This window comes from Eubalaena glacialis, chromosome 9 (genome assembly GCF_028564815.1).
Source record: "Eubalaena glacialis isolate mEubGla1 chromosome 9, mEubGla1.1.hap2.+ XY, whole genome shotgun sequence".
NCBI lineage: Eukaryota > Metazoa > Chordata > Mammalia > Artiodactyla > Balaenidae > Eubalaena > Eubalaena glacialis.
In genome coordinates this window covers 21792711-21810479 of record NC_083724.1, presented here as the reverse complement: position 1 = coordinate 21810479, position 17769 = coordinate 21792711, and the positions used below count along the sequence as shown (strand labels likewise).

Sequence of the window (17769 nt, the reverse complement as noted above, 5' to 3'; positions counted from 1 at the left end):
AGGGCCTGGGCCAAAGAAGGAATCACAAGAAAATTAGAAAATACTTGGGTCAGTTAAATGACAATGAAGATGTGATATATCAAAATTTGTGGGCTGCAGCCAGTGCAGTGTTTAGAAGAAAATTTGTAGTTTTAAATACTTCCTTTTTATGAAAAAAGAAAAGTCTAAAAATCAATGACCCAACGTTTCACTCCATAAGGCTTGTAGAAGAAAAGCAAAGTAAACTGAAAATAGAGGAGGTGGGCACCTCCAGCATGACCTCCACTGCTCCGCTCCTTGGGCCCCCTGGTGCCCCTCAGTGCCAGGGTCCCAGACCTGGCAGATCCTCCCTCTAGGCAGAGGGCACGTGGTGGTTTGAGAGCCTCTGTCTGTATGCAGGCCCGAAGCAGCTAATGGTTAGAGGTGGGAGGTCTGGGTGTGCTGCGGTAGTTCATTTAAAGCCCCAGTCCCACAGGCTGGTGGTTTCTACCAATATGAATCTTCTCATCCTGGACTACTTTCACTCTGAAAAGAGGAGTAAGATCGAGGAAGCACCCAGAGCAGGCCCTGAACCCTCCTAGCCTGGCCCTTCTGCACCACTTTCTCTTAGTGCTGTCAAACACTTAGGTGATACAGACAAACTTTATTAAACACTTCATGAAGTGGCCAGTCTCTTTTCAGGGAACTGCAAAACGGGGCAGAAAGCATGAAGCTTTTATAGGATAAAGAATAAAGAACAACAGAGAGACAAATAGAAAATATCTAACCGGTTGGGGTCACACAGTTTACCCACCAATATCTCTTTTTTGTACCAGCTGATCTACTGACATGAGGGCCCTAAAGACCAGTGGTAGGTCACAGCTTCACGTCCAGTGGACATCCTGCCCCGGAAAACAGGACCTCCACTCCAGCACAGCCTAAGTTTGTGGGAAAGGAAGGACAGGTGGGACTCTGGGAGTGATGGTGACAGGAGCTGGTCCTACTTTAACCCTTGGTTCCTGGGCCTGTGTCTAACAGCCACTGGGGGCTGTGAGATAACAGAAAATGTGTATTAGTCTCTGCCCCCAGTCCTGGCACAGAGCTCCCAAAACCCTTGTAATTTCCCAAGATAAGAGCACTAGGAGCATCTCTTGTTTTAATGCTTGTCTTTGACCCCGTCCCTGACACAGGGCTCCTGAAGCTCTCGTAAATTCCTAGGTGATAAGAGCACTAAGCGCGTCTGTTGTTCTAATGAGGCGACTCTGATTGGGCTCCTGGAAGGTGGCTGGTCACCAGAAAGACCAAGCCATGATTAGAAGCTTGGAATTTTCAGCCCCACCCCAATTTCTCCAGAGAGGGGAGAGGGGCTGGAAATGGAATTAATAATTGATCATGCCTGTGTGAGGAAGCTTCTATAAAGTCCTAATAGTACGGGGTTCAGAGAGCTTCTGGGTCGGTGAACCCATCCACATCGGGAGGGTGACTCACCCGAACTCCACAGGGACAGAAGCCCCTGAGCTCGGGACCCTCCCAGGCCTCACCCTATGTATCTCTTCATCTGGCTGCTCCTCTGTATCCTTTATCATCTCCTTTAATAAACTAGTAGACGTAAGTAAGTGTTTCCCTGAGTTCCGTGAGCCACTCTAGCAAAATAATTGAAACTGAGGAGGGGGCCGTGTGAACCTCTGATTTGTAGCCAAACCAGACGGAAGTTGTGGGTAACTCAGGGACCTACTACTTGTGACTGGCGTCTGATTAAGGTGGGAGCAGTCTCATGGGACCGAGCCCTCAGCCTGCGAGATCTGATGCCATTGCCAAGTAAATAGTGTTAGAGCTGAGTTAAAGTATAGGACACCAGCCGGTGCTGTGCAGAACTGCTTGTTGTGAGGCAACAAACCCACACATTTGGTGACCAGAAGTGAAGGGTTCTGTGTGAGCGTGGCAGTGGTGTGAGCATAAAAGAGTCACCCAGGAGGTGGGGGACTGGGTTTTCCCCACTCAGGAGGGAAAGAACTGAGCTTTTCTGGCTCAGGGATGGAGGACAACTTGGGGGGCACAGCTTCAATGTATGTGCCACAACTTGGACAACAGCACTTGAACCCTGAAGAGTGTCATTCCTAAACTGGTGCCTTAGCTGAGTCTTGAAGAGGCCGGCTGAAAATTCTACTAGAATGGCAGCTGGTAGGTCATATGGGAGGACCAGTGGATTCCTTGACCATACACCCGTTTTCACACATCCTTCACCAAAAATGGGTACACTGATCTGGTTTAAAGACCTAAATGTAAGACAAGATACGATAAAACTCGTAGAGGAAAACATAGGCAGAGCACTCTTTGACATAAATCGCAGCAATATTTTTGGGGGATCTGTCTCCTAAAGTAAAGGAAATAAAAGCAAAAATAAACAAATGGGACCTAATTAGACTTAAAAGCTTTTGCACAGCAAAGGAAACTATGGACAAACAAAAAGACAACATACTGAATGGGAGACAATATTTGCAAATGATATGACCAAAAAGGGATTAATATCCAACATATATAAACAGCTCGTACAACTCAACATCAAAAAACCAAACACCTCAATTAAAAAATGGGCAGAAGAACTTGTGAAATAAAATTTATATTCTATGGCAAGACAAGAAATATTTAAACATAAATTTTTTTCTGCCCTTTAACCTCCTCTCTCCCCACACTGTGCATTGTGTATCTGCATTATGCATCAGCCAAACCTCCCCCACTGGCATTAATACTTCCTCAACCATAAAAAGCAACATTCTCCTAGCATCAACAAGACAACTCCTTAAAAGGTAACATTTCTTCTTGATCCTGTGAGGGTACACATGACCCACCATAATAACGCTTAGATCTGGATTATGTAAACTGTCAATAATATGTCATTTGATGTACAGCCCTCTGTCTCAAGAGACTTATATAACTCTGCCTTGATTTCTAACCAGTGGAATAGTTCTAAGAACTTTCTGAGATGCTCTTCCCCGGTTATAACCCTCAGATTTGGCTCAAATAAAATTCTCCATTTATTTCTTAGATCGACTGATTAATTTTTCATCGACAAACTAAATAGACATTTTTCCAAAGAGGAGATGCAGATGGCCAACAGGCACACAAAAAGATACTCCACATCGCTAATCATCAGGGAAATGCAAATCAAAACCACCATGAGGTATCATCTCACACCTGTCAGAATGGCTATGATCAAAAAGAACACAAATAACAATGTTGGTTGGTGAGGATGTAGAGAAAAGTGAACACTTATACACTGTTTGTGGGAATGTAAATTGATGCAGCCACTGTGGAAAACAGTATGGAAGTTTCTCAAAAAATTAAAAATAGAATTATCATATGACACAGCATTTCCACTCCTGGGTATATATCTGAAACAAACAAACAAACAAACAAACAAATACAGTAATTCAAAAAGATACATGCACCCCAATGTTCACAGCAGCATTATTTATAATTGCTAATATATGGAAGCAATCTAAGTGTCCATCAACAGATGAATGGATAAAGAAGATGTGATATATATACATATACACACACATATACATACAACGGAATACTACTCAGCCATAAAAAAGAACAAAATTTTGCCATTTGCAGCAACATGGATGGACTTAGAGGGCATTATGCTAAGTGAAATAAGACAGACAAAGACAAATACTATTGATATATGGTATCACTTATATGTGGAATCTAAAAAAATACAACAAACTAGTGAATATAACCAAAAAGAAGCAGACTCACAGATAGAGAACAAACTAGTGGTTACCAGTTGAGGGGGGGGCAACATGGGGAGGTACAAACTACTGGGTGTAAGATGGGTTACAAGGATGTATTGTACAACATGGGGAATATAGCTAATATTTTGTAATAACTGTAAATGGAATGTAACCTTTAAAATTGTATAAAATTTTGGGGGGACTTCCCTGGTGGTGCAGTGGTTAAGAATCCACCTGCCAATGCAGGGGACACGGGTTCAAGCCCTGCTACGGGAAGATTCCACATGCCGTGGAGCAACTAAGTCCATGTGCCACAACTACTGAGCCTGCACTCTAGAGCCCACAAGCCACAACTACTGAGCCCAAGTGCCACAACTACTGAAGCCCACGCGCCTAGAGCCCATGCTCCGCAACAAGGGAAGCCACTGCAATGAGAAGCTCACACACTGCAACGAAGAGTAGCCCCCGCTCGACGCAACTAGAGAAAGCCCGCGCACAGCAACGAAGACCCAACGCAGCCAAAAATAAATTTAATTAATTTTAAAAAACTTAAAATAAAATAAAATTGTATAAATTTTTTAAAATAAATTAAAAAAATGGGTACATTGGTCTGAGGCAATGATTTGTAGGATCCCACATCCATAACTTAGGCATTCAGTAAGCTCTCAATTACTTATGCAGCCAGAGTCACTGCACACAGCAAAGGCAAACCCACACCCAGGTTAGTTGTCAATTCCATTAAGAACAAATCACCATTTCTTCCAGGATGGAATGTGCCCATTGTAATCAACTTGCCACCAAGTGGCTGGCTGATTTCTTCAGAGATGTTACCACAGAGGCTTAGAGTCAGTCTCTGCTGCTGAACTTTCAGGTATTCAACAGCAACATTAGCTAGATCAGCTTTGGTGAGAAGGAGACCATACTGTTGAGTCTTTTATATAACACTTCCATCTCTACAGTCATGGTTTCTCAATTCATGAGCTCACTGCACAAGCACTGTGGTGGAAAAACACAGAGCCTGGCTGACATTTGCTAGTACATCCAGTTGTTGAGTGCCTCTTCTGTAGGGGGTTCTTTCTGAGACACAAAAGTCTACAGCTGGTGCACAACCCCAAGCACATGCCTCTTGCCCAGACTTCCTTGTCCACAATATCCCAATCTTAATCCTTTCAGGCCTCTTGCCAACCAACCAAGCCACTTGCCACTAGTTGGGAATCCTTGTAGGCCCTTATCTCAGACCACATGTCACTTCCTGTCAAGTGGATGACCAAATATAGTGCCGCAGACCTTTACTACTGTTGTTCTAATATGCTTTCCTTTCCAGCTAAAAACACTTAGGGATGAAGGTTGAAAACAGGTGAAAATAATTGTTTAATTACATAAAGAAGGCTGTTTTGGGAATCCCCTGGCAGTCCAATGGTTAGAACACCGACCTTCCACTGCAGGGGGCCAGGGGCACAGGTTTGATCCCTGGTCAGGGAGCTAAGATCCAGCAAGCTGTGCAGCGTGGCCAAAAACAAAACAAAACAAAACAAAACAAAAACCTAAACAAACAAAAAAAAGAAGGCTGTTTTTAGCATTAATATTTTTATGTTCTTTTTGTCTTCTCAAGGGACCCTCTCTCAAGAGCGATACATTCTTTGGCAACAGTTGGGGTAATAAAAAAAAAAGTGAAGTTCTTAAAAATTTAATTACTCCTCCTCCTACTTCTACTATAATCTCATGTTCGAAATCCTAACATTGGCCAAAGTACATCATTTCTAATCCCATAGTTCACCCTTGACAGAAGGAAGCCATAAGGCTTTATGGTGTCTTCATTTTATCACCAGAAAATGATAACCATTTTGTCTGGTATGCATTAGTGAAGTGTGGGATGAGTGAGGAGTATACCTTATGTAAACCTGGAGAAGAGTTGTTGTGAATACAGCTTTGCTTTCAGATAATAAACTTTAGGAAAGAGAATATGGAAATTTATTATCTCCAAATCATACCTACATGTATTTCCATGTACCTCCAGGAATTCCTGTTTGAAAGTCATTGCCCTGGTCTAATTTTACATGCATGTTCTAATTTATAGACAATCATAGTCAGGATTTTTTACCTCAATATCTGCCCCACCTCTTATCCTAAAACTCAGAATGGCTTCATCTGTTTGTTTTCTGCTTCGATTATGATTCATATTTGTCCTCCAGTTTCATGTACTGTTGTGGGTTGAATTGTGGCCCCCCAAAATATATGTCTATGTTCAAACCCCTGAAACCTGTGAATATTACTTTATTTGGAAAAAAGGTCTTTGCAGATACAAGTTAGCGTCTTGGGGTGAAATCACCCTGGACTACCCAGGTGGGCCCTAAATCCAAATGCCCTGATAAGAGAGAGAAGAGGAGAAGACAAACACAGAAGAGAAGGTCACATGAAGATAGAGGCAGAGATTGGAGTGATGCAGCCAAAAGGAATGCTGACAGCCACCAGAAGTTGGAAAGGTGAGGAAGGATTCTCCTGTAGAGGCTCCAAAAGGAATGTGGCCCTGCCGACATCTTGATTTAAGACTTCTGGCCTGCAGAACTGAGAGACAATAAATTTCTGTTGTTTTAAGCCACGCAGTTTCTGGTAATTTGTTACATCAGTCCTAGAAAATAAAAATGCATATCTTTGGATTCCTATGTCCGTATTCTGCCCAATAATGGGCTCTACCCTATGGCATAGGCCCTTGTGTATGGTGTCATCGCAAAATTCATACAAGCTTTGTCATCAGAGCCCTACAGATTTATTTTTGTCTACCTTTTTATTGTGAAAGTTTTTGCATAATTTTAGATGTATTTGTTTTGTAATCTTGCTCCTGCCCTTAAAAGCTGGGTAACCATGGATGAGTTAGATAACCTTAGCACCTTAATTTCTATACTATGTAATTTAGCAACCAACAAATGTTAGTTTTCCTTCCTGTAAATCTAATCTAAAAGCTGTAACTTTTAAAAGGGATCTTCACTGATAAAATGGTTATACCCAATCTTACTTGTTCCTTTGTTTTAGGTTTATTCCTTTTCTATCGTTTTTCCATTTTTTGCAGTGATTTGAAGAGAGCCATGCCATTATAATTCTATCAGTAGTTATAATAAAACTTTTCCAAAACTCTAATATTTGTGTTTATCCAATAGTGGTTATGATCTTGGATGGCCTCGGACTGCAGCCGCTTGAAGCAGGGCTTCAGTTCCTGGCTAGAGATTGAGGTCGGGCAGCGGCACTGAGAGCACTGAATCCTAGCCACTAGACCAGTGGCCAGTGACAAGGCCCTGGCCCTTCAGCTCTGCAGAATAGAATTCCCACAAAGACGGAAAGCAATGAAAGTAAACGGTTATCAGGAGGAAAAGGAGTACAGGTGGACAGACACACGGGTGGGCTTAGAGAAAGAGTCGCACCCTTGTGATAGTTTGAATCACTTTTATGGGGCATTTCTTCCTGGTTTCCTTTGGCCAGTCATCTTGCTTTGCCTGGTCTGAGTCCATATTTGGTATATCTCAGGGTCCTCCCACGTGTGCACACGCATCTCTTAGCCAAGATGGATTCTAGCAAAGAGGCCTATGGGTAGGTTGACATCACCTACTATGCTATGGCACCCGCCCCCCTTTTTGACCTTCAAGGAGTCTTTCTGCTCGTGTAGTCAGGAAGGTCTACTTGACCTTGAGAATGAGAAATATTTGGTCTTTTATCTGGGCAGGGCTTAGCTTCTCCTCCCTCCTGCTATTTTGGAGTATCTGTCCATGGGGGGGCGAACTCCAAGCTCCTCAGCCTGGGGCCCATCTATCTCCTGCCTCAGTTATGGAAGGATCTGAAGAAAACCTCAGATTTGTGTGCCCAGTTCCTGTCTTCTGGAAAACTACCACAAAACGGCATTCAATTATTCCCTTCTGGAATTTAATTTTGTGTATGTTATGAGGTATTTTTCCAAATAAATAGCCAGTTATCCCAATGTCACTTATTGAATAGTCCATTCTTTCTCCGTTTTGAGATATTATTTGTATCATATATTAAAGTATCATATATAAATATTTCTCTTTGTTTTCTATTCTATAGATAACAATTGTTTCATCTGTGGTATACCAACTATTTTGTTTCCTACAGACTACCATTTGAATAACTTGGGGGGCAAGCCCTATTTTGTTGCTTTTAATTTTTAACAGTCATTTAGTTGTTCTAATATACTTATTTTTAGTGTGCTAAGTTTCATTTTTAAATCCCATTGAGTGACAAGGATGCCAAGACAATTAAATGTGGGAAAGAACAGTCTTTTCAACAAAGGTGCTGAGAATACTGAATATTCACATGCAAAAGAATGATGTTGGATCCATACTTCACACCATATATTAAAAAGTTACCTCAAAATGGATGGATCATAGACCTAAAAGAGCTAAAACTGTAAAACTCTTAGAAGAAAATATGCAAATCTTCACAACCTTGGGTTATAACAAGAGGACAAACAATAAAAGAAAAATAGGTAAACTGGACTACATCAAAATTGAAATTTTTGTGCTTCAAAGGACATCATCAAGAAGTGAAAAGACAATCAACAGAATGGGAGAAAATATTTACAAATTAGATATATAAGGGTCCAGTATCCAGAATATATAAAGAACTCTTACAATTCAACAATAAAAAGATAAATAACCTAATTTAAAATGCATGAAGAATCCAAATAGACATTTCCCCAAAGAAAATGTACATATATATTTATGTATATGTATATAAATATATATATATATATAGTTATGTATGTGTATATATATCTATCTCACAGAAAAAAACAAGTATTGGCAATGATGGGGGAAAATAAGAACCCTCATATGTTGCTGATGGGACTGAAAACTGGTACAGCTGCTTTAGAAAATAGTCTGGCATTTCCTCAAAAGTTTAAACACAGAGTTAACATAAGACTCAACAATTTCACTTCCTGGTATATATGTGGAAGAGAACTGAAAACATGACATTACAAAAATTTATATGTGGAATATAAATAGCAGCATTATTCACAATAACAAAAAAGTGGAAACAACCCAAATGTCCATCAATTGATGAACAGATAACAAAATGTGCTCTACCCATACAATGAAATGTTATTTAGCCATAATGAGAAATGAAGTAGTGATGTGTGCCACAACATGGACAAACCTTGAAAACATAATGCTAAGTGAAAGCCAGCCACAAAAGACCACATATTCTGTGATTTTATTGAAATAAAAAAAGCCAGAAGAGACAAATCCTCAGAAAAAGAAAGTAGATGAGTAGTTCTAGGAGCTGGAGGGAGAAGAGCAATGGAGAGTCACTGCTAATAGGTATGGGTTTCTTTTTGGGGTAATGAAAATATTCTGAAATTAGATAGTGGTGGCAGTCACACAACTCTGAATATGTTAATATCTGAATTGTACTTTGAAAAATTGGATTATGTGGTATGAGAACTATATCTCAATAAAGCTGTTATTTTTTAAAACTCTATTGAGATTTTGATTTAGGCTTGCAAATCAAAGATAAATTTAAAACAAATTGACATCTTTATACAATTTTTCTAATCGTGCCTCTTCATTTATTATACTATTCTATGTTCTTTAGAAACAAATTTATCCTATAATCTCTTGGAATTTTTTTTTATTCCTGGCATTTTTAGATTTTTTTGGTCAATACTGTGACTGTCACTTTTTTCCATTACATTTTTTATTTCTTTTATTTAAGAAAGCTTTTTATTTGGGCATTGTTGATAGTATACATGTGCCCTACTGGCTGGATTTTCAGCTACCAAATATATCATCTCATGATGTCAGGATTTTTTCTCTTCCTTTTAAATATTACTGGCTCAGAATTTTTTCTCTTATTGAATTACCTGAGACCTGTAGAACATTGCTAAGAGTGCTGACATTAAGCATCACTTGTCTCGTTCCTGCTTCTGATAAGAACATTCTAGTTATATGCAGTGTTTGGTAGGTTTCTGGTAAATATCTCTTATCAATTTAAGGAAGTTTCCTTCTATTCCTAACTTTAAAACAATGCCAACCACTGTAGAATATTGCCAAATCCTTTTACTGCATCTAGTATAATACAGTCTTTCTTTATTAATGTACATTTCTCCTTTTGAACTAGTCTGGAAGTGCTATGACAAATATCAGTATTAATTTTACTAAACTGCTAGATTTGACTTGTTAATGATTGAATTAGAAAATTTAGCTTCCCTTTTATCTGTATTTATATTCCTTTCCTTACTCCTAGATATTGTGTTTTCTCCTTTTTTCCCCATTATCCTACTTGCTAGAATTTATATATTGACTTATCAAATGTATTTTTTGTACTTAGTCTATTAATGTATTCTTTTATCTTTATTAATGCATTCCTTTTTTTTCCTTTGGGCTTATATTGTTATTTGGTTTCCTATCTTTTAAAATTGAATACTTAATTTATGTTCCAGTTTTATTATTTTCTAATAATTGCATTTTTTCTGTTTGGATTTATTCTTTAACACAAAAATTACTTAGAAAACTATTTTTAATTTCTAAATAGTTTTGTGGTGCTATTTTCAGTTGTTCTTTTCTTTTATCTCACTGTGGTAAAAATATATAAATAAACAGGGAAGGTTTGAATATTTCCCTCAGGGAGAATTTGTTGAAATTTTCTTTGTAGCCATATATATAGTCCATTAAAAAAATATATTCTGGGACTTTCCTGGTGGTGCAGTGGTTAAGAATCTGCCTGCCAATGCAGGAGACACGGGTTCGAGCCCTGGTCCAGGAAGATCCCACATGCCGCGGAACAACTAAGCCCGCGAGCCACAATTACTGAGCTGGCATCCACAACTACTGAAGCCCGTGCGCCTACAGCCAGTGCTCCGCAACAAGAGAAGCCACCACAATGAGAATCCCATGCACCACAATGAAGAGTAGCCCCTGCTCGCCGCAACTAGAGAAAGCCTGCAAGCAGCAACAAAGACCCAACGCAGCCAAAAATATAAATTAAAAAAAAAATTTTTTTTAATTCCATGAATACTGGAAAATAATGCATCTTATCTCTGTGGGGGAAAGCATTCTTGTCTATGGCTTAATTAAACTTGTCAAAATTTAAAATTCAAACCCTCTATAAAGGTGTTACTTTAACATTTAAAAATAAGATAAGAACTACTAAAAAGATTATATATAAACAATTTTTATCATCCATCTAAAACTTCTGTGTATCTGAAAAGGCTTTAATTATAAGCAAATATATACATTGGTAATAAATTATCTCTAAAATTAATTTCCTAAATGTCTTTAAAAGACAAACTTCAGTTTTAGAGATGACTGTTTCCATTATAAGTTTTTATATCAATGATAACACATTTTTCAGATGAATTACAAGAACAGTGTTTCTTCTCAGTACAAACACTATAATATTGAGTAAATGAGTATTTTACCTCAAGTTTTTCTTGCATAACAATCTTAAGAATTTTTTACTACTGTGAGTGCTCAGGGGTAAGGGATGACCTATGGCTGCAGGCTTTCCCACATTCATTACTCTGATAAGGTTTCTCCACTGTGTGTGTTCGCTTATGTTTAGTAAGGGCTGAGCTTAAGCTGAAGGATTTCCCACATTCATTACACTGGTAGGGTTTCGCTTCTGTATGAGTTCTCTGATGTCGAATTAATGATGTTCTATAGCAAAACAGTTTTTGACATTCATTACATTGATAGGGTTTCACACCAGAATGTATTTTTAGATGTTCAGTAAGGTGTGTACTTCGGCTGAAAGTTTTTCCACATTCCTTACAAACATAAGGTTTCTCTCCAGTGTGAGTTCTCTGGTGTTCAGTAAGATGTGCACTCCGATTAAAGGCCTTTCCACATTCATTACACTCATAGGGTTTCTCTCCAGTATGAATTCTCTGATGTTGAATGAAGGCTGGGGTATGGCTGAAGGCTTTTCCACATTCATTACATTTGTAGGGTTTTTCTCCTGTGTGAGTTCTCTGATGTCGGATTAGTGATGAGCTGTGGCAAAAAACTTTCCTACATTCCTTACACTGGTAGGATTTCTCCCCAGAATGAATGCCTTGATGTTCTATAAGATGTGTGCTCCGGCTGAAGGTTTTCCCACATTCAACACATGCATATGGTTTCTTTCCAGTGTGAATTCTGTGATGCTGAGCAAGGGCTGAAATATGGCTGAAAGCCTTCCCACATTCATTACAAGGATAGGGTTTTTCTCCAGTATGTATTCTCTCATGATTTCTAAGGGATGACCTGTGACTAAAGGCTTTTTCACATTCATTACACTCATAAGGTTTCTCCCCAGTATGGACTCTTTGATGTTGAATAAGGTTAGTGCTCTGACTAAAAGCTCTTCCACATTCATTACATTCATAAGGTTTCTCTCCAGTATGAATTCTCTGATGTTGAATGAAGGCTGGGGTATGGCTGAAGGCTTTTCCACATTCATTACATTTGTACAGTTTTTCTCCTGTGTGAGTTCTCTGATGTCGGATTAGTGATGAGCTGTGGCAAAAAACTTTCTTACATTCCTTACACTGGTAGGATTTCTCCCCAGAATGAATGCCTTGATGTTCTATAAGATGTGTGCTCCGGCTGAAGGTTTTCCCACATTCAACACATGCATATGGTTTCTTTCCAGTGTGAATTCTGTGATGTTGAGTAAGGGCTGAAATATGGCTGAAAACTTTTCCACATTCATTACAAGGATAGGGTTTTTCTCCAGTATGTATTCTCTCATGATTTCTAAGGGATGACCTATGACTAAAGGCTTTTTCACATTCATTACACTTATAAGGTTTCTCCCCAGTATGGACTCTTTGATGTTGAATAAGGTTAGTGCTCTGACTAAAAGCTTTTCCACATTCATTACATTCATAAGGTTTCTCTCCAGTATGTATTCTTTGATGCTGAATAAGACTAGTGTTTCGGCTGAAGGATTTACCACATAGTTTACATTTACGTTTCTCTCTCATACAAATTTTCTCAGATTCCATTAGTACTGAATTATGGGTTTACATTTAAACTGTTTCCAGACTAAGTAAGGTTGGAGGTAAAAATGCATCCTTTCTTATATTTAAAATTATTTTTCATTTATAAGTTGCCTTTAAAAAAAATCTATTGAAGCAGAATTATGTTTTAAGCTCCATTTGTGTCATAATTATGAGGTCTTTATCTTCTAGAAACTCTCAGTTGTTTAAAAGATTTGAGCTGAGATTTAATATTTCCCTTAAACTGTTATATTCATGATCTTCCTCTTGAATTATTTTTCCTTATAATTTAATTTTATTTGTGTTTCTCAAATTGGTTATTGAATTCCAATTCTTCTAATGTGTAGAACCATCATTTGAAAAATGTTCTAACATCATGCCATGACACTATTTGTTTTTCAGAAGCTTTCTGCTTTGGAATTAATGCTCTGACTTTGGATATAATATTCAGGATTAAGCAGAAGACAATATTTCTTCCCTCTGGAATATAAAGGGGAAAACAAAGCTCACTCATCAGTTACAGAAAAATATATAATAAAAATAAACCACTGCTGATAAAACAAAAGATTATACAGTATTGGTTCTGATTAATATGGAAGTTTAAAGAAGGAAAGGATTAATATAGATAAGTGTGGTAAAAGAAATGATAGCACTGAGACAAAATTCATAGTATAATTAAAAATAAAGATATAAAAAGTACATGACATGACAAAGAGTCAATGATACTAGTTCAAATATATGTCTTTGGAAAGCAGAGGAAAAAATAAGAAAGGAAAAATGAAATGGGATCATATAATAACAAATTCTGACAAACAGAGAAATGTTATGTAGTAGGAGAGAGAAAAATTGAAGTTTTCTGTCAGAGTAGCAACACGATAAATGTGATGTTTTAGATGAAGTGCTTGTTAATTTCATCTAAAATGGGTAATAGGGGTCTTCCCTGGTGGCGCAGTGGTTAAGAATCCACCTGCTAATGCAGGGGACACGGGTTCAATCTCTGGTCCGGGAAGATCCCACGTGCTGCAGACCAACTAAGCCCGTGCGTCACAACTTCTGAGCCTGTGTGCCACAACTACTGAAGTCCATGCATCTAAAGCCCATGCTCTGCAACAAGAGAAGCCACTGCAATGAGAAGCCCATGCACCACAACAAAGAGTAGCCTCCGCTCGCCGCAACTAGAGAAAGACCACACACAACAATGAAGACCCAACGTGGTCAAAAATAAATAAATTAATTAAAAAACAAATAAATAAATAAAATGGATAATAGAATAAGGCTATCAAATTCAGCAAGAAAGTATAATATAAATGACATGGGCCTGGATTAAGATAATACAAAAGAATTTACTATAGGAGTAAATCTAAAACATAAAAAGGAAGAAACAAAAATATACTAACATTGATTATGAGGAATTTTTACAAAATGAGATTCATAAAGATACTTGGTTTCTAGCCAAGAAAGCTGGAAGTAATAGTGGTACTAATAGAGGAATTAATAGTACCAATAATAGTGGTACAAATTATAGAAATACTGAAGAAGGAAAAAGAGGCTACTTAGAGAAATTTGGTGATTTCACTTTTTACCATATTGAGTTTAAAGTGATTTAAAGTGAAGTGGCACATTCAAGTAGCAATATACTCTAAGCAGGGAAACTATGGGGAATTCAAATGAGATATGTGAGCTGAAAAAATATATCAGGGAATTAATGACATGGAAGGACTATTTTTGAGGATATCAGAATGCATGATTCTTTGGGATAAAAAATAAACAAGGAAAATATAAACCTTAAAAGACATGCATTTGTGTTAGGGAGGAAGTGAAACTAATGAAAAAGCACTTGGAAAGAGATTAAAACAGAAAATAATCTAGCGATGTCACACAAGCAAAGACAAAATATCAAATGCAGCTGAAAGTTTGAATATGGAAAGGACTAAGAACAGATTTCTATCAAGAAAGAATTCAGGATTCAGGGGTCTCTTCAAAATAATTTTAGTAGAAAAATAGATGATAAGAGTCTAACTTCAAAGATTAAAGTTGAATAGAATTGAGGCTGTTAGGTACGAGTATGAAAAGTTTGATAATGAAAGCAGAGAATAAAATTAAAAGGTAAATAAAAGAGCATCGTTACAGAAGATGTTCTTTCAAAAGTAAGAAAAACTTTTTTTTAATAAATTTATTTATTTTATTTATTTATTTTTGGCTGTGTTGGGTCTTTGTTGCTGTGCGCGGGCTTTCTCTGGTTGCGGTGAGTGGGGGCTACTCTTCGTTGTGGTGCGGTGGCTTCTCTTGTTGTGAAGCACGGGCTCTAGGCGCACGGGCTTCAGTAGGCGCGTGGGCTCAGAAGTTGTGGCTCGTGGGCTCTAGAGCACAGGCTCAGTAGTTGTGGCGCATGGGCTTAGTTGCTCCGTGGCATGTGGGATCTTCCTGGACCAGGGATCGAACCCGTGTCCCCTGCATTGGCAAGCGGATTCTCAACCACTGCGCCAGCAGGGAAGCCCAGAAAAACTTTTGATGTCTAAAATTCGAAGAGGGAGACAATGAATTATGAAATAATCATTAAATCAAGGTCCTAAAACAAGTAGAAGATAATGGAGTCTGGGGTACAAATAGAGAGATTCATTAATAAATGAAAGAGGGTCATCCCTTCCTCTGAGATCACAAAGATATGTGAGAAGATGGATAAAGATATGTAGAAATGAAGTTGAATGCTGTTCCCACTAGGTGAACTCTGTTTTATACACAGATAAGAGGGGGCTCTGCACAGTGGACACTAACCAGCATTTCCAAATCTATCACCTAGTACCAATATCGTTGGTACCACCACCACAATGGACAGATGAACTATTATTTATAAGGATTTCTCGCAACTTGCTTGTTAGTTATCTGATTCTTTCTTGGCTAAGTATCTTGTGACATTTCTCTGTTTTTTCCTCTGTTATCTATTAATATGGTTCTTCCTACTTAGAAGATAATATCTGATTTGAAAAGCTGATGCTCGGAATCTTGGTGAAGGATATGGGCTTGGGTGTTTATGATGGATCTCAAAATTGTGTCCTAAGTTATCTTCAGGAACTATGAAATATAGGAATGTTGATGCTGCTAAGGCAACATAATAAAGTTATCTACGTACAATGTTTTGAAGAAAAGAGCAATCACCTGTTTAATAATAAAAGAAATATCTTGTCTCCATGCACAAATAAAATTTTAAGATCTCTGGTCCCTAAACTCAAAGCCCAGCTCAGATAAACACTTGTAAATCCCATAATCCCACACATTTTGACGTTTGAGGAAAAAGTCATGGCAGTCTCTAGTAATTACAAAGCTATACTTAACCCATGAGACAAGGCTCCTGCAGTTGTTATCACGTATAGTATCTGACAATGGTTTGATTCTTTTCATTACCACAAGGTAAAGTCCACTGGCACACCCTTCAATGCCACTGGTTCCCAGAACAGCAAACAAATACCTTCTAAGGGATCATTCATGCAACTACTTATGAAAGAAAGAGTAAAGCTAATAACTCAAAATGACAAAGTAGAGGGTTAGGAAGTTGTTCAAAGAGAGTTCAGGGTTCTAAAGTTCTAAATTCAAGAGTGGCCAAAAGTACTTATTTGGTGCATACTATGTACCTGTTGAGAGTATACAGAAGCAATTCTGAAGTTTCCCTAAAAAAACACTGAAAATAAGAAATTATCTATCTATCTATCTATCAATCAACTATAAAAGATCAATCAAAAGTAAAGTGATGGTAACAGAACATAGAAAAAAGAGGTGTTAGAGATACAAAAAAACGGTAGGCTCCTCCTATTCACACAAAACCTGGAAGAAAAGAGACTAGCACCAAATACTAGCTAGATCTGTTTATCTCAGTAAGCAGGTAGAGTTTATTGTGGGGCTAGAACTAATATGATAACTTTATCTAAGAGCTTTACATATTTGCATCACACCATTAACTCCCTTTGGTATAACTGCACACTTGCCAAGCAAAATTAGGATTAGAATTTTGTTTCCTTTTTTTTTCTTTCTTGCCAGACAACATAAAAATATGAATTCCTTGGTAGTTCTGGATCTCAATGTAATATAAATCCACTTTCGGTTTAACTCATCAGTCACTTGTAGACTTACATGGTTAAATCTATCTCTACACTAACTTCAAGTTTCTGAAACTGCAAATATGAGGATCAGACCACAGATGATAAGGAATTCACCAAGATAAGTGCCACAGTGAGATACCTCAGATGTCAAACAGCTAATCAACTTACCCAGAAAACGCTGATATCACTGTCTGTCATATTTCACACTGCAATATAACTTCCCTTGTGCTACCCTCTTTAGGGAATAGGACAGATAAAACAGATACAAGATTTGATATTAAAAGATATGTTCTCTATTTGGAAAGAAAAGTTTAATGGAGACTTGGGAGGGGATTGAAAACAAAACAGGCAAAAGAAAGCTCTAGAGGAGTAATAAACTGACGCTGAGGATATACAGCCACTTTTCACCTAGAGGACCTAAATTCTTACCAATTCCGGCTTAGAATCCAAGATTGATGCCTCACAGAAGGCCACTCAAGAAGGGCAAAGGAACCAGTATAGATTTTGGTATTTACAACTGGCTAAAGTAACGTTAGGGATGGAAGGGGCCTCAAACACATAACCAAATTCTTCTTCTTCTTTTTTTTTTGCCACGGCATATGGCATGCGAGATCTTAATTCCCCGACCAGGGATCAAACCCACGCCCCCTTCAGTGGAAGCACAGAGTCTTAACTACTGGACCGCCAGGGAAGTCCCGACATGACCAGATTCTTCCCAAAGAATATGAATTTTTAAGCTGTATGGGGTGGGGCTCTGGAGAGCTAGGCTGAAAACCTCTGAATGTCAGAAGTAAATCTCCCACAATTTTTCAGGACTGAGGAGACAAAGAGCTGCCACATTTTCAACTGAGTGCCCAGGAGGGCCACATCCTAGGAAAAGAAGCAACCAAGAGGTAAAATAAATCTTATCAAAACCGCAACCCAGCACTAACTCAGCTTGGCTGAGATGATCCTATCTACTTTAAAGAGAAAAAAAGAGAACTCTTCC

The 17769-nt window shown here is 38.2% G+C and overlaps 1 protein-coding gene across 1 annotated transcript in view; it reads right to left on the bottom strand.

The window, feature by feature from the left end:
- Positions 1-11120: 11120 nt before the first annotated feature.
- Positions 11121-17769, bottom strand: part of LOC133097285 (zinc finger protein 420-like) — a 32828-nt gene continuing 26179 nt past the window's right edge. Inside the window, exon 3 of the mRNA XM_061199181.1 lies at positions 11121-12665. Coding sequence (XP_061055164.1) covers positions 11164-12665 — 1502 coding nt within the window. The 3' untranslated portion in view covers positions 11121-11163. The remainder of the gene's footprint in view (positions 12666-17769) is intronic.